Consider the following 27,323-nt stretch of genomic DNA (forward strand, 5'->3'; position numbering starts at 1 on the left):
TCGTTAGTATTTGTACTATTAACTTAAAGTAGAGGTTTGTGGAGTAAAGTTCTGAATTTGAAACTCGTTACACTTGAAAACCTAAAAAGTTGACTTAGTCAAAATTCACGTTCAAAGAATGAGGTTGACTGCAAATCAAGTCCCTTATGTTGTCTGAACCTGCCCAGTGACAGTAGAGCTATCAAGATATTGGAGAGGCTAGAACCGGTTCTCGGCTGTCAAGATGACAATTGTCATTATCATTTCATCTTGATGCCACTTGATAGGGTGAAGTGGCGAAGTGAGCAAGACATTTTTAATTTTGTTTTACAATTCGTTTCTAATTATTACAAAATCGCTGATGAATGATTGTTTGACATTTTTACTACTGTAGATCAAATTGACATTTCATTAGCTGCGCAACCTATCATCTGATTCTGCAATTGGTGTGAATAAGTTTGTTGTCTAAGGGCTGAAGTCACCCTGGAGACATTCCAATATTTTTGTTTGTTTTCAAGACCAAATTATGTAACTTCAGTTTGAATTATAATTATTTATAATTTTTAAAAACAACCTTAAATAAAATATGTATTTTCTGTCAAAAAATAAATCAAGTACCATGGCTCTCATGTTAATCACTTTGATACATAGTTTGACTATATTACAATTTTAAAATGACAACTTCTCTCTTCTTCATCTTCGTTTCCGGCTGCTAGTAGCAGCACTTTAACTCCTCCTGGAGCTTAGGGTGGCAACCAGTTCCTTCCATTTCACTTTATTCCTAGCACGATACCTCAGCTGGGACTACGTTTCCAAGTTTTGGGACCAAGCTTCCATCATGACAGATGATCTCCATGTTTCTCTTGGTCTTCCAGACCGCCTTCTACCTTGAGGATTCCATTCAAATTACTGCTTTGGTATGTTGTCGTCCGGCTTCCTCAATGTATGATCAATCCAGCGCCACTTTCTCTGCGTGATCTCAACATCCACTTTTGTTTGTCCAGTTCTGAGCCACAGTTCATCGTTAGATATGGTTTGTGGAACCTTCTCGAAATGCCACTTCCACGTTTCGCAGGCATATAGCTGCACGGATTTTACGTTGGACTCAAACAACTTTAACTTGGTACGGAGCGCTATTTTCCTGGAGTTCCACACTTTAGAAAGCATTACGAATCCAGGTCCGTTCGACCATCGAGCACCAAATTGCTTCCCAGATATAGTTGAACTGGGTGACCTTTTCTACTGCCACTTGTCTCACAATAACCTTTTGTTGTTGGTTTCGGCTGGTGTGCATTAACTTAGTCTTACTGGAATTAATCCTTAAGCCAGCCACCGTAGTAGTCATAACATCATCAGTAGCAAGAAAGAACAGAATCGGTGACAATACTTCACCCTGTCTTACTCCCTGTCGCACTTCAAATGCATCGGAAAGCTGTCCGTTGTGGAAAACGAAACATCTTGCGTTGTTGTAAGACTCTTTTACTATAGCAACAATTTTACCAGGAATGCGTCTACCAACAAGCGATCTGCAGATAACATCACTACTAACGCGATCGGAGGCCTTTTCAAAATCGACGAACATGAGGTAAAGCGGCGATTGGTTCAAGAATAATTCGCAAGGAGTTAATGTGGTCGGCACATGATCGACCACTGCGAAATCCCGCTTGATGCCTCTTGAACGTAGACTCGAACTTCTTGCAGCTTTCTCAGCGCTTTCTGCCAATTTGTCTAATCTGGCCCTCCTATCTCATCTCACACACCTCTGTACTACCTTTTGAGCTGTTCTGTACTCACTTCGCAAAACCGTTTTCCGATGGGCATCAGTTTCATTATACATAATTATTTTGAATGCTCGCGGTGTGTAATTTTGTCCTAGGTGTCTTTGGACATCCACAACTCCTTATCTCTAGATTGCCTCCAGCTCACGTTTCTCACATCGCAAAGTGATTTCCTCCATCGTTGTTGTGTTATAAAATGGTCGATTTGGTTTTCTGTTCGATCATCAGGAGATACCCAGGTCACTTTATGGCAGGTCTTATGTGGGAAAAGGGTTCCACCTACCACCAGATTATGGGCATTACAAAAGTCGACAAGCATATCAACTTGTTTATAGCAAATCAACAGAATTGTAAATAACAATTTTTAAAATTAATAAAAATGTTAAAACTAATAATTTTTGAAATTAATACAAATCATAAAAACATTTCCTTAAATTGAAAGGACATCCATTTAAATCGAACTATTTTTAAAATGGCTTCAATTTTACGAGTTCATGGTCTAAATTTTAAATTCTGCACACAAATGCATTTCTAAAATGCTTCAAAGTAAATAAGTATTTTGCTGCCGACATCTCACATGGCAATAAACATAAAATCAAAAATAAAAGAGTCAATTTAGTAAATAAAAACATACCCCAAGGTCCTTTTCGGAATCACTCAAAATATTTAAAAACCACTCGAAAGACTTCCTATAATAAGTCCTATTAAATTTGTTTTGCATGTTTTCTATTTTAGTACAGACAAAAACCACAACATAGAGTTCGAAAACAAATTTAATTATTCTATGTTATTCTATATTCTATCAAGTGAAAATGTTTTAAAAAAATCATTCGTGGGAAATTTAAAAAATAGACTTTCTTGCCATAACGAAATGTATGAAATTATTATAGTTAGATGTTTTCCATAAAAAAAGTTATAGGTACATCATGCATGTACAATTATTATGGATAGATATACAAAAGAATATAAACCTGAATGCAACCATAATATTCAAATCAGTGCAAAATAAAGCTCAAATACTTTTAAACAAAAAAGCATTCTCTATAAATTTGTATATAGGAATAATATCAGGAATAAAATGCTTTTATTAATATGTGAACAGAACAGAATACCAAAGCCAATACCCTCTAAAAAGTTTATTTTATATTTGGCGGAAAATACATAACGGACCTGAATAACTTTCAAAAATATAAAGGCGTGTAAATTGATGACACTGAAAATATGTCTAGATAGCTGAATTTCATTGAACATTCAATGGCAGAACAATAGTTCTCCCCAAAATTGCTAAAATCCTCACTTTTGAATTAGTTTTCCTCAAAATATCAGCGTGTGATTGTCATAAAAACGATCTAAATAGTTTCAGAATTATAAAGTCCAAAAATATTGATTAAGTCATGAAATTCGGTGAGTAAATTATAAGCCCTGGTTTTTAATGTCATGATAGTTTTGGGGAAAAACGTGTTTTTATTTTAATTTAAATGGTTCAGTAGTACCATAAAAATTCAAAAGTTTTTTATGGCAAATTTTCCAATTTTCACTTTAGAAGTGAGCATTTTATATAAAAATCAATATATCACAGATTCTTACATATTTCCCAAGCCGTATTTTTATGCATTAAATAAAGTGTATTGGCTAATTATGAACAACAAATTACAAAAGCTATTAGTTCGGCCCTAGGCCGTCATCGCAAAAGCGCTGCAAATTCACTATTTAGACATATATCTCTCCAAAAAAATTACTTTAAGAAGTCACTGATATTTATAATTAAACCTTGTTTCTGTATCTCCATTTATTTGGTAGAATTATTAAAAAAAATCCACAAAATATGTATTTTTGTCATCGTTTGGATGACCAAACTGCCTAAAAAACATTTGTACAGCGGTTGCGTTTTCTCAACCATCATGTTATTCGGCCCTTATGACAGTCAGCTGATTTTAATCAGACTGATTAGGTTGACATTGACGTGACATTTTAAATTTCTTCGAATTTTTCCTCGCGAATTAAAATTGTTTTTCTCGAAAATTAAATTGTTTTTTCTTATTCAATTGTTTATATAAAAACTTCTTAATATGTCTCGCATCTAATATAACCAAAAATCGTCTCGACTTTTAAGCTGTGAGTGATTGTTAAGCTTAGAAATGTTGATGCAACAGGCGCATAGATTTTCTTTCTTATAGCATTTTCCCTTTAATAATAATTTTCCAACTATCGTTTTGTTCTTGTTGTTTAATTATAGCTCTCTAGGTTGGACAGAAGTTCCTTTTCCGCTGCTGCTGTCTGTTCTTATTTATTTTTTGTTAATTACGCGGCAAACTTAAGAAAATAAATCATCTCGAAAAATGCGTAGTCGAAGCAATTCGGGGGTTCGTCTGGACTACTACCAGCGAATTGTCCATCGTCTTATTATGGCCCACCAGGAGCCCGTTACGGGGTTGTTCCCGGCCAGTGCCATCAATTCGCACGCTTGGATTCGTGACAATGTCTATTGTATTCTAGCCGTGTGGGGTCTTTCGATGGCTTACAAGAAAATCGCCGATCAGGATGAGGATCGAGCGAAATGCTACGAACTCGAACAGAGTTGTGTGAAGTTGATGCGTGGTTTGCTCATGGCTATGATGAATCAGAAGGACAAAGTTGAACGATTCAAGACCACACAGAATCCTCTGGATTCTCTGCACGCCAAGTTCTCCAGTCGCAATGGACAGCCCGTGGTTGGCGATGCCGAATGGGGGCATTTGCAAATCGATGCAGTTTCATTGTACTTGTTGATTCTCGCACAAATGACAGCCTCCGGGTTACAGATTGTATTCTCCCTCGATGAAGTGTCATTCATTCAGAATTTGGTGTTCTACATTGAGTCGGCTTATTGTATCCCCGACTATGGGATATGGGAACGTGGTGATAAAACAAACCACGGAGAGCCAGAATTGAATGCCAGTTCGATTGGAATGGCTAAGGCGGCTCTGGAAGCTATGAATGAACTGGATTTATTTGGAGCTCGTGGCGGACCTGCATCGGTAATTCATGTTTTAGCTGATGAAGCTCACAAATGCCAGGCTGTGCTGCAATCCATGTTACCTCGCGAATCGAACAGTAAAGAGCTTGACTCTGGATTGCTGTCGGTTATTGGTTTTCCTGCATTCGCCGTCGACGATCCGCAACTCATAAAAACCACAAAGGAAGCCATTCTCAATCGATTGCAAGGCAAATACGGATGCAAACGTTTCCTACGCGATGGCTATCGAACTCCCAAAGAGGACCCCTCAAGGCTATACTACGAACGCTGGGAATTGAGAATGTTCGAGAACATCGAATGCGAATGGCCATTATTCTTCTCATATCTTATATTATTCTATGCCTTCCAGAATGATAAACTTTCTGTCAAGGACTATGCCGATAGATTAGATGTGGGTTTCTAATTTGATTGATATTTAACAAATTAATATTGATACAAATTTAATAATTGTAGAAAATCATGGTACGTGGAGAGGATGGTGTTCTTCTCATACCCGAGAGTTATGCAGTTCCTATTGATTTGGTAGGAAAGGAGTACCAAATGCCTGGTTCACAGACTAGAGAAGTCGTTGGACGATGTCCTTTCTTGTGGGGCCAGTCATTGCATATTTTAGGAAAACTTCTTCAAGAGGTAATTGTTTTTATTTGTATATCTGATTTTATTTTATTTATTTAAACAAATGCTAAACAATCAACAAAAGATTCTTTGCTCTTTTTAATTTCATAATTAATTTGTTTTATTTGTTATTGCTTAGTTATCGCTGCAGTTGTAAATAAAAAAAGTGTCTTATCAGTTGATTTTGCATTGACTAAAAAAAAAGGGTCGTTGTACTTGTAAAACTATAGCATTGAAAATAAGAGAGTATGAGGCTTGAAGTGCAAAGGTTTTAAAATATAACAAACTTATGTTCTAATATTTGTTTTCTTCAAACTTGTTACTTTGCTGTACCATATTTATTTTTTATTTCATTCAATTCTTTAGTTGATTAAGGGTAAAATATTTGTTTCTATCAGAAATTATTACAGTTGGACTTTTGTCAAAAAGTAAATAAACTCAAAAATATACCAACAAAAATGCCTGAAGAATACAATTCAAAAAAGTATACCTACCAAAGTACAAAATCTTTGTTAGTGTTTTAATTAATTTTATTACTAGTTCATATAAATATTAAAAATCAATAACAATAAAGGAAGCTGCAATTGTTGTTGTTTTCCGCTAATTTAGCACTGAAAATAAATTGAGTGCTGACATCAGGCTATATACGTTTTTTGTTTACATCATTTAGCACTATGTGAATTTTCATTGTTTTCATAAAATAAGATAACTTTTTTTCTTTGGTGGCATGAGAGGACGATGGACAGTGGAGCGCTGATTTTTTTTTAATAAAGATTGTTTATGAATTTTGGTGAGAGGCATTTCTAATTAAAAAAACATATTTTTGCTTTCGTATGTGATGTAGCGTTAAGTTTTCTCATAATTAAGGTTACAATAATTTTGTAAGAATGAGGTGATAAATATAACCAGTTTGTTTTTCCATTGTTTCGTCGTGGTTATAAATTATTTCAAAGAAAAATGCACTATAGGAAACGATGAAAATAATAACAACAAAAAAGCGACATGAATATTGTTCAATATACTATAATAAGTAAATAATAATGAAAAAGATTTATAAATTCATTTGATTTATTTTATTATTCTTGATTTGTTAACTGCAAACAAAAAATTTGGTTAAGTCTCCAAACCGAAATCTCCAGCGCTGAAATGTTCATAAAGAAACCCCCCTTTTCATAAATCTCCAAAACAAATATGTTTGAGCAGTGAATCATGTAACCAAATCGCTCGATTTAATATTTTTAATTCATTGAAGATATTGATTATAGATTATGAAAATCATAACAAATGTTACCAAAAGCATATAGTCAAAACGGCGAAAATAGTTTTGCCTCAAAATATCGACGATTGCACTTGAGTCACATCTTTTCAAGGCATGCAGTTACTAGTCGACAATATACCGTTTTTTTTTCTACTAACGAATCACACTTACTTATTTCCTTAAGGTGGCGCTATAGTCCCGTGTGAAATAGGGCCTCATCCAACAAACTACTCCATCTAGCTCGGTCCCTAGCTAGATGTCTCCAGGTTCGCGCTCCAAGTTGGGTGAGGTCACTTTCCACTTGAGCGCCCCACCTGATCAGCAGTCTTCCACTACTGCGCTGTCCTGTGGGTGTAGATTCGATGACTTTCCGGCCCGGAGAATTGGTTTCCATGCGCTCTACGTGACCCAGCCATCTTAGTCGTTGGACTTAGCCCTTCTGGCTAAGTCTACGTCGCTGTACAGCCCGTACAGCTCGTCGTTCCATCTTCTTCTCCACTCCCCTTCGATGCATACGGGACCGTAGATCACACGAAGAAATTTTCTTTTCAACTGACCCAAGGTGCTTTCATCCGCTTTTGACAGCAGTGACACTTTAGTCCCTCGAGAGAGGACTTTGATACTCAATTGTTTTCTTAGTTCAAAGAAATAGCGGTTAGCAAGAGTTATTCTGCGTTCGATCTCAGCGCTGTTGTTGATTTCTGCGTTTACAGCGTAGTCTAGGTAGACGAAGTCCTTGACTACCTCAAAGTTACGTCTGTCGATGGTGACGTTTTGAGCAAGCCGTTCGGTGTTGTATGTCCTTTCTTGACGACACTTGACGATACTTTTTTTGATGACATCAAAAGGTTCTGTTAAGTTGTTTCCAACCTTTATAGGGTCTCCTTTTTTCAGGATCGGGCAAACAATACTGAGGTTCCATTCATCGGGCATGCTTTCTTCCGGCCATATCTTACAGATAAGTTGGTGCATGCTCCTAACCAACTTATCTCCAGCTGATTTAAAGAGCTCGACTTTCCAGCCATCTGCTCCAGTGGCTTTATTAGACTTCAGCGGAATTCAGTTCGTCAGACTGCGGTTCCACTATGATGTTCCCACTTTCGTCTTCGTAACTTTCGGTTCTAGGTTAATGTACCAGTGAATTTCGTTTCACCTATTCATAAAAACTTTCGAACTTCATTCCTGCTTTTAAACCTCTCAACATCTTCGACCGCACGCTTCTCTTGCTCTCTCTTTTTTCTTCTTAAAAGTCGGTGTTCCTTTCGCCTCTTCTGCTCATAGAGCTCATGAGCAGCTCTTCTTTTATGCAGCGCCGGCCGCTTTGCGTGCCTGTTGCTTGGCTGCAATTGCCTGCCAACATTTATCATCAAACCAGGGGTTTGACGTTGTACCTTCTTCCAGCATACAAAACAAAACGAATCTTACCACAAGCACAACTTATTGCTTGACATTTAGTTGTATGATAATTTATTAAAGTACAAATCTTTGTCTTCTAGTTACATTTTTTTGAATAATACGTTTTGGAGTTAATTTTTAGAGCTGTTTGCGAAATCGAATTTAGATTTTAACCATCTTTTTAATATGTAAAATACTCGTTTTTAACATTTTGTTTATATTTTAACAACTTGATTTCATAAAATTCTTTGGACGGCAGATACTTTTCAAGAACAAAAATTACTTTCAATCCGATTTGTCTATTTTTTTTTTTTTTGAAAACTGTTTTATCACAAACGATTCAGCGGTTTTTTAAGATTTAAGAAACGTGAAACTAACAACTAATGAAGATTTTTCGAAAATCAAATGCTATAAATACCTTGGTTAAATATTGAAGAAAGGAGTTATAAACTTGGAAAACCATCACGAATTTCATTGAAGAAAAGCTACTTTATGAATTAAGATAGCCTCAAAAAGCCTTATGTTCTAAATGTTTATTTTTTCGAGTTTAAAAGTAATATCTCAAAAACCTTACTTAGTAGGTATGTAGAATAATTTTGAAGCCGCATTTGAATAAAAGCTACCATAAACCATTGGAAAAGTGCAATTTGATTTACAGGTACAAAAACTCGTATAAGATTAAGAAATATATTGATGAATTGAAAATTCTTAACGATTGAGTTTGGCATCAGGCTTTCTTATTAAAAATGCATACCTTCGGTTTTCAAGAATCCCTGACTCTTTGCATAGAAATGTTAGCAATATAGAAATAATAGGAAATATAGTTGAATAAAATAATATTGGATGGGTTTAATTCTGATAATCCCAAAAAATGAATGCTGGTGTGCCGCAGTGCTCTGGCCTGTCTCCCACACTGTTTCTCATTTTAATTAAAGACATGTCCGACATTTATAATTCACTTACCTGTTTCGGGGATATAATACCATCAACTTTCATATTCGTTTTTAGATTAACAACCCTGCTCTTCAGATGCTGATCTTTAACGGCTCAAATATTTCTTATCTAAACAGCATTGATAGACGGGGAATCAACAATCGAGTAGAATTGTATGCGTAGAAAGCTAAATGCTGCTCAGTGTCCTTAAAGCATAAATTAAACATTTCTGCGGGAGTGGGCGAAATGTTGTTTTTTCAAATTTCTGTATAGTATTGCCTTAAAGCAAAATTAAATAATCTGTATTTCAAAATATGTGAAATAAGAACACTGTATTTCAAAAGTGCTGTATTCGCAAAACACTGAATGTTATGATACTGTATCTCCAGAAAGTCAAAACATTGATAAGTTCATGAAAAATGTTGTTTTAAGCTTAAAAACTAACAACTTTTTAAAATACACAAAACTCACTTTTATTTAAAGATTATTAATAAATAATATTGTTTTAAATATTTTGCAATGCAGAGTCAATGGTACCTTAATCTAAAAAATATTTTATTTAAAGAATTCTGTACTTCAAAATGCCCAGAATAACGCAATCTGTAAAATCTGAACTTTCCATCTTGGCTCTTATTTTACTGCTATTAAAAATTGTTGCATCATGAGCAGAACCAGGCCACCTTGCAACTACATCATTAAACATAATTTTTGCAGTACATACTCTTTGTACATTTAATGAAAAATAGCTTTTTCTGTTCCTAAATATTTCCGCGTCGGACCCTCCTGAGACAAAATTGTATTTGGTATAAAATGAAACCATATTTTATCTTACCTGGAGACAGAATTTTAGCATGTGTACCGTCAACAGCACCAATAACAGAAAGAAAAGATGCTATATCAAAAAAATCCCTTTTAACCTGTGGAACTTCTGATGATGTTTTTTTAGAATTTTAATATATTTCCCATACAGCTTTACAATTTCTGTGGCAACTCTTGAAACAGTTAAAATATGCATCCCTCCAAAATCAGCAATACTTAAAAGATGATCGCCTATACCAAAGAATCGTAGAGTTTCCAATAGCTGGTTAATGGGTGCAATTGAATTATTTCTAGAAGATGGGAAATTTTGTTCAACGATTTGTTATAAAAGTCATGTATGAAACCAGTAATAAGGCGGTTCTAGAACTTTGTTTGTTCTAATACATGGATAGTCATATTTTTAGTTAAACGAAATCTTTTGTAGAAGGCAAAAAAAAAGTACTCATTTCTATCGTAAACATGACGGGGGACACCAACTTCAATCAATTAAAGAAACTCCAAATCATCTTCCAGCAAATCGGCCAATTCATTTTTATTATTTTATTTAAGTTTGAACAAAGAACCAGTTTAATGGCCCATTGTGATACCACATGAATCTTGAGGCTTCCTCCTAAGCTCAATAGAGCCAGTTTGATTCCCTTACGAAACGTGAGAGGCTGATTATGTTGATATCATTTAGATCGTCAAAAAAGAATTCTCCTAGGTAATTCTTCCGTTATCGAGCCAGAGCAGGGCATGTACAGAGAAAGTGAAGAACTGTTTCTTCCTCGTCCATACAGCTGCTACAAAATTCATTTGAAAATACGCCTAGTCTCGTGGCGTGCTTTCCTATTAGACAGTGTCCGGTTATGACACCTATTATCGAGCTTATATGCGATCTGCTTAGAGAGAGCAAGCACCTTGAACGTTTTAAATCCAGCGTTGGCCAGATGTTTTTTGTGACTTGACGCGTGGTTATGTTGTTCCACCTGGTGCCTGCCCTCCTCACAGCGTCTTGCACTAGCAACAGTTTACAAGTAGCGATTGGTATGCCAGTATTTGCCAAACGTGGTAGGATGGGTTGTACTGTACCGTTCCTGGCGAGTTCATCTGCCTTATAGTTACCTGGAATGTCTCTATGGCCCGGCACCCAGCAAAAGTGAATATTAAACTGGTGTGCATCTCCATTAGAAATGATCAACAGTTATGGACTGTTATAGATTTTGTAGAGACAAAATAAAGTGTGTAACGCTGTTTCCACCGATTTACTTTTACAGTAGGCATGTTGAGACGAAGACAGAAGTCTTGTATCAATACTTTCCCTGAAATGTATATCAATCAATCTTTCCAAGGTCTTAAGAAGGAATGATGATAGACTATAGATAGACTATATATAGGTCGTAGATCTTTAGGATTGACTTGCGAGCATTTACCTGCTTTGGGTATAAAAAGAACTTTAGTTTTTCTCCATGCCGAGGGAACATGGACTAGGTAAAGACAGCTGGTAAAAATTGCCTTAAGGATTTTTGCAATTATGTCAGAAGTCTGTTGTTATTCGGCTGTTATTATCCCATTTGGTTCTGCAGATTTAAATGGTTTAAAGCTGTTGAGAGCCCATTGTGGCTTGTCCCTTGTGATCAGACCTTGTGGATATGTTGTATTGGAACTTGAACGATTATAATTGTTGTAGGAAAGTAAGTTCAGCGATTCATTACTTGAATTTGTCCAGGAGCCGTCTGCATTTTTCAAGCAGCTTGGCATTGCTGGACTAGTTGAAAGAATTGAAAGAATTTTCCGTAACTTAGAGGCTTCAAAACTTTCCCAGTGAGAGGCTAGTCTTGCGGCTTTAGCAAGGTCATTGACTTTGTTGTCAAGTTCATTAGCGTTAGAGGAAGGAACTGGATATATCTATGATCACAGAACGAGTGTTCTTTGGATACTTTCCAGTCCAAGATCATATAGTGTATAGTATCTGAGACAAGAGTTATGTCTAAGACTTCTTGTCGAGTTTTAGTTATGAAGGTTGGTTCATTTTCAACATAACTTACTAAGAAGTTAGTACCAAAAATATAATGAAAAAGAGACTCTGTCGTTAATATTCGTGCTACCCCATACAGTAGGATGAGCGTTAACATCGCTCCCAATAATTAGGCGGATCCTTTGCCTTTCCGCTTCATCGACGACTTTCTCCAGGGAGATGGCCAACGTGGTCGTGGCCAAGATACGCCGAAACTAGCCAGAAACTTTCTTTGGTTGTTTCCAACCTAGCTACGGTGGTATCTTTGTCACTGAAATGATGGAGTAAAAATACATTAATGCTTCGTTTCACTGGTATGCAAGATCTAGGTTCACTTTTATCTGTCACACACAGTCCTGAGTCCTAAGTCCTGAGTCCTCGAACAACGGACCCCACAATCTATGGCACTTGGATCAGGACAATGTCTTCCCCGTTTCTTGCCAGACGGAGAAGAAGTGAGGCCGATGCCTTTATGAAGTGTTGGAGATTAATCTGTACTAACTGCAGCATTTTGGCTACAATTAGACAGATCAACCTCCACCACTGTTTTGTTCTGATCCTCTGAGTCTGAGATTAAGGTCGTCCTAAGTCTTCATTAAGGATGGACTATCTACGACTTTTTTAGAGGGTGAAGTCGCGATTGGAAAGGGGATTGGTGCATCGTCACACTCTGTTAGGGAAGAAGACGAGGTCCCAGGCCCACCAACCGCGAGTTCACCTTCGGTTGTTGTAGGAGTCTCGCTATTCGCGTTAACCTTATCTTTTTTATAAATTTTGGATTTTAAGCCATATTTTATAGAGCGCTCGTTTAAGGCTAGAGGAGCCAAGGATTCTTTATTGAGTACCACAATGGCGCTCCTATAAAGACCCTTCACTTCCTCTAGCTTGGCTCTTTTCCAGTTATGAGTCGGAAGGGACGGGTTACAAACTCTGATCATCTCGAGAATATCCTCGATACCAGCAGGTTCGATTGGAATCCAAATGCGGACTCTAGGTCTGCTAGGAATGTCTTCCATAGCGACAACCTCGAGCTTCGCACCTGGCCAAACTTCACCTAACCGGCTGACAGCGAGCTTGTATAGGTCACAAAACCTCTGGCCGCCACAAACCATGAGTTTTACATGGAAGCTCCCTCAAAATGCTTAAAAAAGCCACCCGAGAGCTTAACCTTGACCAACTGCCAACGATCAGGCGATATTGTGCCATCATCATCGCTCCTGTCAATGACCGCAACCACGACATTGCCCTTTGCGACGTCACTGAAACTGGATTGTTTCTTGATGGGATTGAGAGGAGTGCTGGTGTTGTGCACCCGAGACCGTTTTGGTGTCGCTCTCAAGAGACCTTTCTCTTTTTGGCGTAGAGTCCTTACTGGTAATTGTTGTAGCAAGTATGCTTTTAGCCCATTCGACACTAGCGGTTTGCTGCGGTGTCCTTTCAGCCTCCGATGATGCACCAGAGGCCTTTAGGTTTTCGCCGCTTGCCGCCTTGTCTATATAGGCTTTTTGAGGGTTTCCCGTTTTCATTTCTAGATGTACTCTCATTAGTAGTGGTAGGGCCATTTTTCACAACCCTGCCAATACTGAAATTAGGTATCGCTACCTTCATATTCTTGTTGCTACCAACAGCAGAGGAAGGTCCATAGTTAGCCACTACTCCCTTCTCTGTGTTAGCCGCAGGAGATACGGCAACAGCCTTTGACGCCAAACTGCCGCCCGGTCTTGAAGAGATACCGGTCTCATCGTTCTTTTTATTTTTGTTTTGTTTTTGTACATCTTTGGTCCCACGAGATGCGAGGTCTTTCTGCACAGAGATTTGCATGTACAGATAAGGCTAGTGAAATTGGGCCCCCAGCCAAGCTGATCATCGGAACGGGTCGTTTAACACCTTAGATCCAGCCCAATAAAGATGAGAGGTGCTTGGGGAGGAAGAGATAGGGTGAGGAGTCAGTTGATGTTAAATCATCATTATAATATGTAAGGAAAAGGTTGGGATTCGGTAACAGCAATTCAGCTAGGTAACAAGTAATCGTTGTCATTTCATGACGTTTACCGTTTAACATAATTTTAGATTTAATAGTCAAAGAAAGAAATTATTCACCTTTTTTTAGATTTCGGATTTCCTTGCGATACTAAATACTTTATTTTCTTTCATTGTAGGGCTTCCTTGCTGTAGGTGAACTCGATCCTCTCAATCGTCGCCTTGGTGCTCAGAAAAAACCTGATGTCGTCGTTCAAGTCGTCATCATTGCTGAAGACAACGAAATTCGTGATAAACTCGCCGAGCATGACTTGCATGTTCAAACTATCGCCGAAGTAGCACCAATTGAAGTTCAACCGGCCAGAGTACTTAGCCATTTGTATACCTATTTGGGAAGAAATCGTAAACTTGGATTAACCGGTCGTAAGTCACGTGATGTTGGCATCCTAAGTACAAGTAAATTGTATTCCTTAAAGGATAAAATATTCGCTTTTACACCACAGGTAAGTATTTATACATTAATATCCTTTCCTTCTTACCTACTTATCCTTCCTTAACCACCCCTCTTTATTTCACTGAGTTTATATTTTCCGTTTGGATAAAATCTTTATGATGTTGATTATTTTTCTCTATTTTTAATTTAAATTTTTGTTAAAATTATTTTGTATTATTTTGTTGCTGACAAAAAAAATACTTTAAAAATATAAAACAAATAGTTCGTCGATTTATCGCGCTTCTACATAGCCTCGGACAATGAACTTATGATCGATATACTCAAAGGTGAAATAAATTTCCTAAAGTCAGCATGGGATTTACTTGGACGCCCGATGGTCACGTTGGTTCTTAAGAAAATCCATTTAGGTCCGTTGGTATTGAAAAAAGAAGTTTTGCTTTTAACAAAAGAAAGCAAAACAAAACAGAAAGTTGTGCTTTTTTTGGAAGTGAAAAACTTGTTTTGATTTTGTTTTTTTTTTATATTTGGATTTTTAATTTTTTGTATCTTCTGTAATATTTTCCTAAATGATTTTCTTTTGTCCATTCTTTAATTTTATTGTTTTCTTCGGTTTTGTTCTTTCTATTTTTTTTTCTGCGTGAAAGCAAGTTCGGCTTGTGTTAAATTTATTTTTCGCTATAAAATGCATTCTTTTTAAACTAAATTTAAAAATAACACACAAAAACACCAAAACATGATTCTTACATACAAAACCACACACACACGAAAAACACTCAAAATTACCTTGAGACACATTTTTAGAAATTATGCTATAATTGTTGGGAAAGGAAACTCGAACAATTTGTGTAGAGGTGATGGAAATACACACAACTTTCTTCTAAGTTCCTTCGAGAACTTGTTCCGAAGACGCTTATAAAATTGAATGATTTTTCCAGCGATGGTGAATGGGAAGGTCATAAGAAATATTGTTTAATTAAAGCGTTAGAAATAAAGTTATTGTGGTGATGGTTAACTCACCTCGTTGGATTCATTAATTAACTTTTAAACCGTTCATTTGTTTTTTTTGGGCTTACCAATTGGAATATCATAATGAGATCTTAAAAAAATCCGTACTAAAATCGAATCACTACTTAAAAACAGTTGTTATTCATTCAGATACAAATTAGCTAGAGGAGAATAGGCAATTGGAGTTGCCTAAAATACTAAAAAGTAAGAAACACATTTTAAAACCGGGTTTCCCAAAGTGTGTTGAAGAATATCCAAGTGCTCCGCGGAAATATTTGAAAAAGAAAAATACAAATTCCAAGACGGACTAGTAACTAGTTAATTTTGGGTTTCTGATATTGTAATTTTGATCGCAGCAGTCGAATTGAAATACAAACAAATTTCAAAACATTTTTTGTTTTTTCAACAAAAAGAAGTATAATTTCGTGGCGTTAGAGATTTCTAAGGTTTTGAGTTTGATAGTTCGCCTAGTAGTAGTTCCACGGTGATCAATGTTACAGAAAAAAAAATCAGTTAAAAGGAAGTACCGCGAATTATATTTGAATTTTGGATTTGCTGAGACAAGTGACAACAAACCTTAATGCGTAATTTGCAGCAAAGTGTTGTTGAACAGTGCAACGTTTTCAGCAAAAATAGCGGAGAATGTGAAAGCTACTTTACTTTTACGAATAAAAGTGACAAAATTTGCGCTGCAAATGGATGAATCAACGGATGTTGCAGGGTTGGTTATTTTAATAGCATTCGTACGCTACCAATATCTGCAGTACTTTCAAGAAGATCTGCTCTTCTGCAAGCCGTTGCAAACAACTTCAACTGGTGCTGAAATTTTTAATTTGATTGACTTTTTGATAGTAAATGACATACCATGGGTTAACTGCGTGGATGTAGCACGGACGGTGCCAAGGCCATGATTGGCAAAACGTCCGGTGCCGTCGCAAGAATAAATCAAATTGTTTAAGGATGCACCAGTAGCCATTCGGTTATACACCGCCACGCCCCCGTAATGAAAAAAATGCGGGTCTCCCTTAAAGAGGTGTTGGGCAAAAGCGTGAAAATAATTAGCTTTATTAAATAGAAGACTTTTTAAAGTATTGTGTGATGACATGGGTAGTCTACATACGTCTATACTTCTTCTCGTAGAAGTGAGGTGGCTGAAGTTAGAACCTTCCTCATTGACGACAACTTTGTATTGGGGAACATGTTATGTTATGAGCGTTGGTAATTGAAATTGGCGTATCTGTCAGATACATATATTTAAACAAATAAATGATTTGAGTGTATCACTTTAGGCAAAGACCAAAGATAACTGTTTTCGATGTCAGCCACAAAATAGAAGCATTTAAAAATAAATTCTAGTTTAGGCTGAATCTATACAAAATCGAAACCTAGACAGTTTCCCAATGCTCAAAAAATTTTAGGAAGAAATAGATTTGGACATTCCTCATGTTATTTTAAATGAAGTTCATATCCACTTTGCCGCGTTGGGAAAACTAGAGTAAGTTCATTAATGTAAAAATGCAGCGGTAATGCCAAATTTTGCTTTCATAAATGTAAATACACTGCATTACTGCAGTCGGTAACTCTGTTCAAAAAAACAGTATGACATCTGAAGTGCGATCAAACCTGCATTCATTTTATTTCTGATGGAAAATGTCAGAACACAATGAGTTGGTAAAATAATTGAATATTTATTCAATTTTTGTCAAAAAATAAAATGATTAGTTGATAATAAGTTGAAATATAATATTTATACTTCATAGAAATGAATTAATGAATGAATTTGTTTGATTCAAAACATTTAAAATAAGTTCTAATAAAACATTTTTATTGAACTTTAAAAGAATTTGGTTAAGACACTAAAAACCCAAAACCAGCGTAACTCAAACTTAATTATTTTTGTCATACTTTGGCGCATTCTTGCAGTAGTTTTTCTGTCCATAAATGCATTGCATGAATCATGTCGGCATGGCTTGTGCAACTAGTTGCATTTTTGAACTCACCCCTACCTTCCCTGACATTTATTGCACTTGATATTTCAAAAACATTTGATAGAGTTTGGCACCAAGCTGTCGTATCGAAATTGCGTGCTTTTGGTATTGATGAATCTCTTCTTCTTTGGATTAGAAATTACCTTTCTAACCGTTTAATACAAGTTGTATTGGATGGTTATAAGTCTGAAATTCATAAAATAAATTCTGGTGTTCCCCAGGGCTCCGTTTTGTTTCCGACTCTCTTTCTTATTTTCATAAATGATCTTATGTCTGCCACTTCTAATCCATTTACCTATTTCGCCGACGGCAGTACCCTCAGCTTCTCATACTCGTTTATAGATTCACATCCTTGTCCTTCGGATGTGGAACTTGTACGGCAGCGTATGATAAGCTCATTAAATTCTGATCTTGACAGCATTGTACAATGGGGAATCAAAAACCGTGTACAATTTAATGCTTCGTAAACTCAATGCTGTCTCCTGTCGTTAAAGCGTAACACACCCCCGATGCCACTATCTATGAGTGGCACTTGCATCCAAGAAACTAATCAACTGTCAGTACTTGGTATGTGTATCACAGGTCACCTTTTATGGAACGATCATATATTTGATATTGCCAAAAATGCTGCCAAGTGCTTAGGATTTCTCCGACGGTGCAGAAAATTGTTCACCCCTTCTGATCTGGCTGTAATTTACAAAGCCTTCATTCGTCCAAAGCTTGAATATAATTCGCATAAGAAATTTAAATCTCTTGGATAGAATATAAAAAAGGCGATAGAACTATAATCGAAACATTTACATCGCTAGAACACCGCCGCAATGTAAGATGTACCATGCCTTTCGTTGTTTTATCTATATTTGTATAAACAATGTTCTGTTGATGTAACCAGTTGCATTCCACCCCTTAAACGATTCAGCCGTAATACTCGCACTTCCAGGAATGCTCATCAGTTTACCCTTGAGCTGAATTTCGGGCGTACTGTCAAGTATAGAGATTCTTTCTTAAATCGCACATCGATAATGTGGAATGCTTTATCCAACTCTGTTTTTCCCTCCCATTTTGATGTTCAGAAAGGGTACTAATAACCCCTTGATTGCCTGTAAATTATAAAAAAAAAAGAAACTGAGAATAATTTCGAAATTTTACGATTTCTTTTTAAATGCATTGTATGTTATAAATTCCAAACATTTTGAAAAAACCAGAGAGCTGTCCGTGTAAAGTGACTGCAAGTGACAAAGCTATTTTCCAGGATACTGAACTTCTTGCACGATTTCTAAGAAATGTTCTTTTACTAAAAAAAATTACACATCCAGTAGCGGATCTAGCAAAAAATTCGATCCACTTCAAGCCAAGGAGCAGTGGAGGAATGTGCTTTGGACCGACAAAATTAATATAAATTTATTCGGAATGGATGGTAAACAATTTGTTCGTCGCCCAAAGTGCTACGCCTACAATCCGGAGGTAGCAGCATAACGTTATAGGTTTTTTTTTAAGTAGAGCGTTGGTCCAATATTCGTTATAGATGGAATAATGACAAAAGAGTCGTTTATAGTCATATTGCAAATTGTAATGCTCCCTTGGGCTCATGAAGACAACGCCCCAAGCATAAGCCAAAGTCAAAACAAAGTCTGGTTTCAACGAAACAAATTAAACGCTATGGGCCTTCTTAATCACCAAATCTAAATGCTATTGAGAACCTCTGAAATAATTTGAAGATTGCGGTTTGCAAGTAAAAACTTTCCAACAAATCGAGTTTTAGAAGAATTGTCCAATTGTCCCAAACAAAAAAAAACTCAGAAATTGTTAAGAGCAATCGGTCCTCTATTTATCGACCGATTGCACCTACATCCCTTTTTTCCAAGGTCGTCGAAACGCTGATTAATTATCAGTTCAAGAAATATCTCGAAGATCGAAAGCTTCTTAATGACCGTCATTACGGCTTTAGTAGCGAGGGCCGGATTGAGTGGAGGGCAACCGGGGCGGAAGCCCCGAGGCCTCCACAAACGGGGGGCCCCAACAATGGAGACTTCGGAAAATATTTGTTTCAAATTCCAACTAGTAAACACTAGTAAAAATCTTTTCCTTTGATATGTATTTTTTCTTTGCCTTTACCTAAAGCCTACAGTACTTTGTACGTACATGATTATTTAATTATGTAAATAATTGTAAAATAACAGAAATCATTGATCTATATTTGTTCACTCCAATGAGTGAAATATTAAAATCTATAATCTGATAAGAAGCACTTCCAATTCACTACCCATCTAGAGAGGGTACACCAATCTCTAAATGGCTGAGTGGGGTGGTGCTTGCCCGCAACCTCGGAGGTTGAGTATTCGATTCCGTGTCTCGACAATTTTATGTACAATTACGTACACGCACCAGAACGAGAAATGTGAAGTTGAATCCGCTCAATTACGGGAAAGCACAAGCACCCAAGGAAAAATACAAAGTATCCGCCTTCATCCCAGTCATTGACCAGCTATACGTTTCTTTTACTAAAAGATGAAGCTGTACGTTCGAGATTTGGAATCCTGAATCACATCGAGAAGATGGATGCTGAAAATTTGCACGCTGCAGCAGAGGCATTGGTGTATCCGGATGATTTAGAGCCTAGTAATGAGTTAGTTCAATTTGTGTCTTTGATTGACTCATTCAAAAAGGTAAAGGACTATGGAACAGATAAATAGCTGGAACTATTTTACTATCGAATTCTTGAAAATCAAAATTTCAGAGCTACATTCCCAAACCTCGAAATTGCATTGAAATGGTAACAAATTTCACTTGAGAGCGCTCATTTTCAAAAATGAAAATTATAAAAAATAGGTTTCGAATCACGATGGGACAAAACTGCCTATCGAAGCTTTCTCTCCTGAGCATTGAAAGCGATTTACTCCGAGAACTGGATTTCAACAAAATCATCATCGATTTTTTGGCGAAAAAAGCTCGGAAGGTTCCGTTCGTTAACCCTAAAATTTAATTTCAGATAAATCTTTTTTCCGTTTATATTTATATGTGTTCGTTCAATACTAAAAGAATATACTTGGTTTCACAATAAATTATTTATTGAAAAACTCGAGTGAAAAAAATGGTTTACTTTTTTTGAAAATAATTTGGGGTGAAGGTGCCTCCGTTCCTTTATTACCCCGAGTCCTCTGGACCTCTAAATCCGGCCCTCACTAGACGCACAATTATTAATATTACCATTCATTTAATTCGCTTAATCGTAGAGACCAATACTGTCATTTCAATGGAACACTACTCTAATTCCAATCTTTATTCCAATATACATTTACTAGGGAGAATAGTCTACAGCTCTATACCCATTTAAACAAATGTGAAAGGACTAAGCTTTCCAAGGGTAAATTTCTCATTTTCTAAGCATTTTTTTATCTTATCGAATTGCTATCTGAAGACCGTTTAAAGTTGAAACAGTCTTCTTTTTTTTATGGTACTAAACGTTTTTTAACTTCCCATTATTTTGTCAATAGGGTTTCTTTTTAAAGTCCTAAAACACATACTCATCCTTTTAATAATACCTTTTTTATTTATTAATTTGGGAAAAAATGTTTTTGCAAATAATTTCAAATATGTCGGTTCTTTTTTCATATTTACATTTTGAACACAGAAACTGTACCTCGACATATAACACCTAACCTCAAAGAACCAATACCTATAATATTCTACTTTTTTGAATCCACACCCTATGAAAATATCTCAAAAACTTGCTTTCACGGTCTTTATTTCATTAAACTGAAATTGTCTTTTCTTTTTTCTTTGCATGAAAAATGAAATCCCATGTGTGTGTTAATTCTCTAAAAAGGTCTTCGTTTTCTACTTCATATAGCACATATTTTTTAGATTTTGCACCACAGCTTCCTATCGTGAGTCCAAGAAAACATTGGAATTTCACCTTTAGATCAAATAGTTTAAAAAATTAACATAAGAACAAAAAAAGAAACAAGCCCAATTATAGATTTAAATTGGATTCGATAACTTTTCTTAATTTAAGGTCCAGATCTTGTCCTGGCCTCCTTTAACCAGTCATTCTGGCCATCTCTATCGGGAGCCTACGTCACTCAGCTCAGTCATTCAGTTGAAGCCTTCAATTCGTTTTGCCTTCATCATATCTCCAGTCAACAGCCTAAACATAATTTGAAAAGATGTCTTACTTACTTTTAAGGTGGCGCTACAGTCCTGTGTGAACTAGGGCCTCACCCAACAAACTTCTCCATTAAGCTCGGTCCCTAGCTAAATGTCTCCAGTTTCGAGCTCCAAGTTAAGTGAGGTCACTTTCGAGAGGGGACTTTACCACCCTATTGGCTTCTTAGCAATGCCATTAAATTTGCAGAAAGGACTTTCTGGGAGTGTTCCTTTACACCCATGGAAGTTAAGTAGGTGGCATTTCTACCGAACTTTATATTTGTCTCAATATCTACTGATATCTGATGGTTAGTTTGTAGGACTGTCAAGCTGGAAAACTTTCTTAAAGTTGTTTGTAAAAGAAAAATACTTTGGACTTGGCCTAAAATTGAAAGCCCTTCCATTCCTGACATTAATCGTACTTACGCAGATAAGAGGTTCGAGTTTATTATTAATCCAAGATTTCAAGAAAATTTACAGATCAAAGCTCTTTGAGTTTGACAAACTGACAATTTTTTCTTTGTATATTATGTTCTTATCGAATCCATATCGAATTTCATAATTGAGCCTTTTTTCTTTTCAAGAATATTAAAGTTTATAACATAAATCAGTAAAAATACATTTCCCAAAATAAAATCAAACCCTTTCCTTTCCAAATTCCTAATCATTTCTTTATTTCTTACACACTTAACCAACAAACCAACCAAAAACAAAAACTATCATCTCAATAAAATTATATGTTATCATAGAACATCGACTTTGACGAATACTACACAACCCGCGATCCAGATTTATTAGCAAGTATCGTTACAACGAATTTGGCCTTCCTAACTAATAATTGGCGTCATATGTTGGGAAGGCCTACTATAACTCTTATGGCAACTAATTATCTATTAGGTAATTACCAAAAAAAAAAAATCTAACACTTTTAAATATTATTATTGGCATTTAAATATTTTCATTTTTTTTAAATAATAAATAAGCTTCAACTTGTTTCGTAAAGTTGTATTAAAAAAAAAATAAGTTGAAATGTTTTAAAATTCAACTACACTGTCGCTTTATTTATTTACTAACTTTTATTTTTGTTTTTCAAAATTACTTAACTACTTTCCTTCTTTGTTAAAATGTTGGGAAAAAATGTTAATTTTTAAAATTTTTTGTAAACAAGTTTTTTTAAAGGGTGATCAGATAAAAACGATAGAAGACTTATAAGATTAATCTAATGTCCCAGAAGATTTCCAGCTTGTTGAAAGTAGTAAAAAATAAAATAAATTAAAATAAATATTTCACACTTTCAATAATGAAACTTCAAACTTCAAATTCCGTATATTTTGAATACCTGCTTAATTTATCTCTCAGTCCTTGAACTTCCTCAAAATTTACCCTGATTAAATGAAATATTGGGTAAATCAACTAAATGATGATGAACTTTCATTCCTCGTATCTCAGCGGAAGGCAACAAAGCGTGCTGGCAAATGGATACTCTTCCACATTGCTCAATGTTTTGAGTGGAGTGCCACAGGGATTTATCCTTGGACCAATACTCTTCTCACTTTCCATAGATAAGTTACCACAAGTTGCTAAACATTATTTAATTCATCTTTATGCTGATGATGTGCAGCTCCTGATAAGTCAACTTTTTGCGGCTAAAAATGATGTCGTAAGCTTTAATGAACGAGGATCTGCTCCGCATTTCACACTGGTAAAAAAAGAACGATCTCCGCCTTAACCCTCTTAAATCAACATCATTCCCATCTATCGCAAAAACTTTGATGTATTGGGTTTAAACCTGTTGAAACTTGACGACGAAACCATTGAATATGTTAGCTAGCAGTGCTACTTGGGATGACCTACTTAATAGTGCCATTGGTAAAGTCTATTGAAGTCTCCGCCTTCTTCAAGTTACTCGAAATTTCATCCCGATCAAACCTAAACTGCAACTTGCTAAGGCCCTTATACTACCAATTGTGCTGTATGGTTGTAATATCTTTTGTAAAGTAGACTGTGTGACTAGCCGCAAATTGAATATTTATAAACTATGTCGTTATAATCACATATCTATTTTTGAGGTACGGATTTTTGGTTGTTACCTGCATGAAATCATCTAAGATACGAATTTTGGGTTTTTCGCTTATATCTCGAAAACAGTGCATCGGGGAGAAATATTTTTAGGTAATAAAATGGAGTTCTTAAAATTATCTAAAACTTTTATATCATATGTTTTTTTCTAATTCCTAACCGTTTTCGAGCTATACCCTCGGAAAAAGTTGAAATTTACGTCAAAATATTCATAGACATTGCATCATATTGTCTAAACTTATTCATAAACGAAAAGCATGAATAGAAAAGAAGTTGTAGATTTTTAAATTCCCTTTTAGAATATATATACATATGCTGATTAATTTCCAATCCGCCTAAAGTTACAGCTATTTTAAAACTTGTATGTATATAATTTTACAATTTTCAGAAAATTAGTTTGTATATCATATTCTTAACCCACAACCTTTGTTCGTTCATCTAATAATTTTCATCCTCTTTGAACTTGAAGGCCCCAGGCAATGATTGTTCTTCCATGGCATCTTCTTCCTCAGTAGCGGGTGGCTCTTGCTGAATGGGATCTACATCGTTCTCATCATCAACAGGCACACTGTTCAGGCACTTCCCTTGACATTAGAGGCACGTTACAGAACAGCCACATTTTCCAAGTCCACAGTCCAGCAAGGTCTAAATCCTTACCAACGGCAGCCACAGAGTTGTGAGTGGATTGTTCAACAGCAGTCTTCAAGATTAGGATGTCAGCGTCATCGGTAGCCTGAATAGTATGTATCCCTTTCTCCTGCAGCTTTATCTCCAGTAAGGAGATGAAGTTAGTTTTGTTGGTAGGATTTGATAAAAAGTCTTCCTGTTTAACGCAGGTATTTGTGTGTCCCATGTCAAAGCGATGTCGTTAGTCTGTAACGATTTGTTCTTGTGATTTAGTGCTATTGGCTGTGTTTGCGTACCCATCGAGGCAGTAATGCACCTGATTCCATCCATAGCATGAAGAGCGTTGTGCCCATCTATAGTACATACGTTGAATTCAACGTTTCGCACTGTCTATTGCTGAAATTTCTAACTTTTGTGCTTCGTGATACGATACACAGAAGCCCAAATTTGCAAGAAGATCAATGAAATATCTTGAAGCATACTTTCTGTGTATGAGCAATGATAGGCTGCACATTAGAGGTGATACGAAGGTTCTAGGTCTGACAATCCCAATTATGGAATTTCCCAATGCAGCACATTTTCTCTTTGTTTCTTCTATTCTCTTTGTCTTTGCCAATAAAAGGCCCTCAAAGAAAAAAGTAAGGGATTGAGGCATTGAAACTGGATTCTTCAAAAATTCGTAGCTGGGAGGGTATGTGTCTGTGCTGTACACTTGACTTTGAATATCTTGCCGTAAAATTTCCACAGCTTTAGCAACAATTCTCAACATCTCTTCTTCTTCATTTTTAGCCCTGTTTCAATACCCCTTGGAGTGATCAATTATCCGATCTCCAATTCAGCCTTGATTGTCCGCTATTGGGGTTTGGTCTCTCATATGCTACCCAGTATTTCATCTTTGGAGAACTGACAATCACTGCCTTCCCCCAAGTAGCTGAAAATCTCCTCCATAGCCTTTGGAACATGGTTGTCTCTGGGGATCTCTGTTTTTGGAGTTTGTAAACTCTTGGGGTTCAAAAATTAATGTAGCAGTCTCTGTGGTATACTGCTTCCTAAGCAACAAGATCGTTAATCGAAGAAAGGTGCGGTGAAGAACTTCATCGCCCAAGGTATCCTTCCTCATAGAACACAGTGACCAGTTAAAGTCTCAAGTGACTGCACAATTTTTCTTTTCGCTAAAGGTTTTTTTTGTTTCTTCTTTTGCGCAAAGCCCACAGACAAACAATTACTCTTAAAATTTAATTAAGGCACAGAAGACCGGAGCTTAGTCCGAGGGTACAGCTCGAAAACGGTTAGGAATTAGAAAAAAAACATATGAAATTAAAGTTTTAGATAATTTTAAGAACTCCATTTTATTATCTAAAAATATTTCTCTCCGATGCACCGTTTTCGAGATATAAGCGAAAACCCCAAAATTCGTAACTTAACTCCTCTCCTCCCCCCGCTCATCATAATATTTCAAGTTTAGTCCTCTTATCAAGGAGTCGATATTTCAAGAATTGAAAGTGTTTAAAGAAGTTTTCTTCTATATGCCCTTCAAGGCCTACCTTGGCATGATCCTCTAATCCTTTCTCTCAACTTACTTACTTTCTTAGGTCCTCAGACCTGTTAAGTCCGTTGGGAACCACTTACGGTACGGTTTTTCGGAGAAGTGTTTCAGCTCCCTCCAACTTTTACCTAGTGACGCTGATTCCGCCTTGACAGTCCTGCGCCATATGCTTCTAGGTCGTCCAGCTCTTCTTCCTTCTTGTGTGAGCGGATTCCACTGCATAGCTTGGCCTGCAATACAGTCGTTACCTTTTCGAAGCGTATGTCCAATCCATTGCCACTTGTGCCTTCGTACTATAGAGTCTATATGTTCCTAGCCTGTCCTTCTATGAAGGACCTGATGTGATATTCGGTTTGAACAGAAAATCCTTAGGATGTTAAAAAGACAACTACTCACGAAGGTTTGCAGCTTTCTTGTTATGGCTGACATAACCTTCCAAGTGCTGCTCCCATAAAGTAACACAGATTCGACATTTTTGAGAACAGTCGTAGCTTTGTTCTTAAGCTTATTCCTCTAAATTTTCGATCCCATCCCGAACGCCGCTTTTGCTTTGCCGATGCGGCAGATGACGTCTTGTTTGGTTCCGCCTTGGATACAGACAATACTTCCAAGGTATTGAAAACTCTCCACTTTTTCCGCAGGTTGCGAGGAAATATTTATTTGAGAGAATAGTCGGGTTCCGAGGCTGATCATTTTTGTTTTGCGGGAATTAATTTTCAGCCCCACAACGTCTGCTTCTCTCTCCAGACTTGTTGTCATTCGATGGAGATCCATGACTCTATGAGAGAGTAAACAAACATCATCCACATAATCCAAGAGCTTTAAATAGGATGTCAAAGTCCATTAGATCCCTCCGCTACCAGATAAATCTCAAGACTCTGAAAAAATATAGAAAGATATCTTAGATGGTGTTTATGGTTTGCTGATTTTTGACTAACTGTCCAAACAACTCCATCTTCTTTAACAGGGACCCTCCCAATTTAAAAAATACCGACTTTTTTTCATCTTCCTATCCATTGTTGACACTTCTTTTGGCTCAAAAAACCTATGCATGTAATGGAATGTCAGTTTGACGGAAAAATTTTTGATATCAATGCACGCGCTTGCTTAAGACATCCTTTCCAAAACGTTCCCTTTAACCAACCTTATCTTGAGCTATAGGTTACTTAGTTTTCTGAGTTACATTAAGTTATATATGGAGCTTGAATAGATGAAGGTGTTGGCCCCACCTAAAAATAAATCTCTACAGGATACGGGATTTATGAAGTCCCCTATTTCATGGAGCCTGACAAATATTCCCTTTTCCACTTCTCAGGGAATCGTTTAGAAACCCATACTGCTTCAATGAGCATGTGTAACAATTCGCTCGAAGAACTCGACGCTGCTTGTTATAATTCGGCAGGAATGCCGTCTAGCCCTACCCCTTTGATGTCCTTCAGTGCTTTGGTTGCTGAACATATCTCCTTCTTACAGGGGGTGCCGTTTGTAATCAAGAATCTGTTTCATCAAACAACTCAGAAGACGTTAGTTACATGTTGCTATCGAATACATGGTTTATAATCAAAGCAAAGCTCCTTCCTTTTTCTAAGCTGGTCCTTATCCAAAATCAGCTTGAGCTATCTATACCTTTCACCGGGTGTTGATTTGAACTCAAAAAGTCTAACGCCCATATTATTGAGTTTAACTTGTTTAAGTGGATTAGTAGTTTA

General features: G+C 36.5%; 1 protein-coding gene across 7 annotated transcripts in view; it reads left to right on the top strand.

Annotated features, from left to right (window-relative positions):
* The first annotated feature begins 3,713 nt into the window (after window positions 1-3,713).
* LOC129944205 (probable phosphorylase b kinase regulatory subunit alpha) overlaps window positions 3,714-27,323 on the top strand; it is a 35,688-nt gene continuing 12,078 nt past the window's right edge. For 5 of the 7 annotated variants that reach the window (XM_056053475.1, XM_056053479.1, XM_056053478.1 and 2 more), the window contains exons 1-5: window positions 3,714-3,872; window positions 3,994-5,164; window positions 5,227-5,403; window positions 13,949-14,272; window positions 22,112-22,259. In XM_056053475.1, coding sequence (XP_055909450.1) covers window positions 4,097-5,164; window positions 5,227-5,403; window positions 13,949-14,272; window positions 22,112-22,259 — 1,717 coding nt within the window. In that variant the 5' untranslated portion in view covers window positions 3,714-3,872; window positions 3,994-4,096. Of the gene's footprint in view, window positions 3,873-3,993; window positions 5,165-5,226; window positions 5,404-13,948; window positions 14,273-14,485; window positions 14,631-22,111; window positions 22,260-27,323 lie in introns of all 7 variants that reach the window. The other 2 variants (XM_056053476.1, XM_056053481.1) reach the window with 1 other exon arrangement.

This window comes from Eupeodes corollae, chromosome 2 (assembly GCF_945859685.1).
Source record: "Eupeodes corollae chromosome 2, idEupCoro1.1, whole genome shotgun sequence".
Lineage (NCBI taxonomy): Eukaryota > Metazoa > Arthropoda > Insecta > Diptera > Syrphidae > Eupeodes > Eupeodes corollae.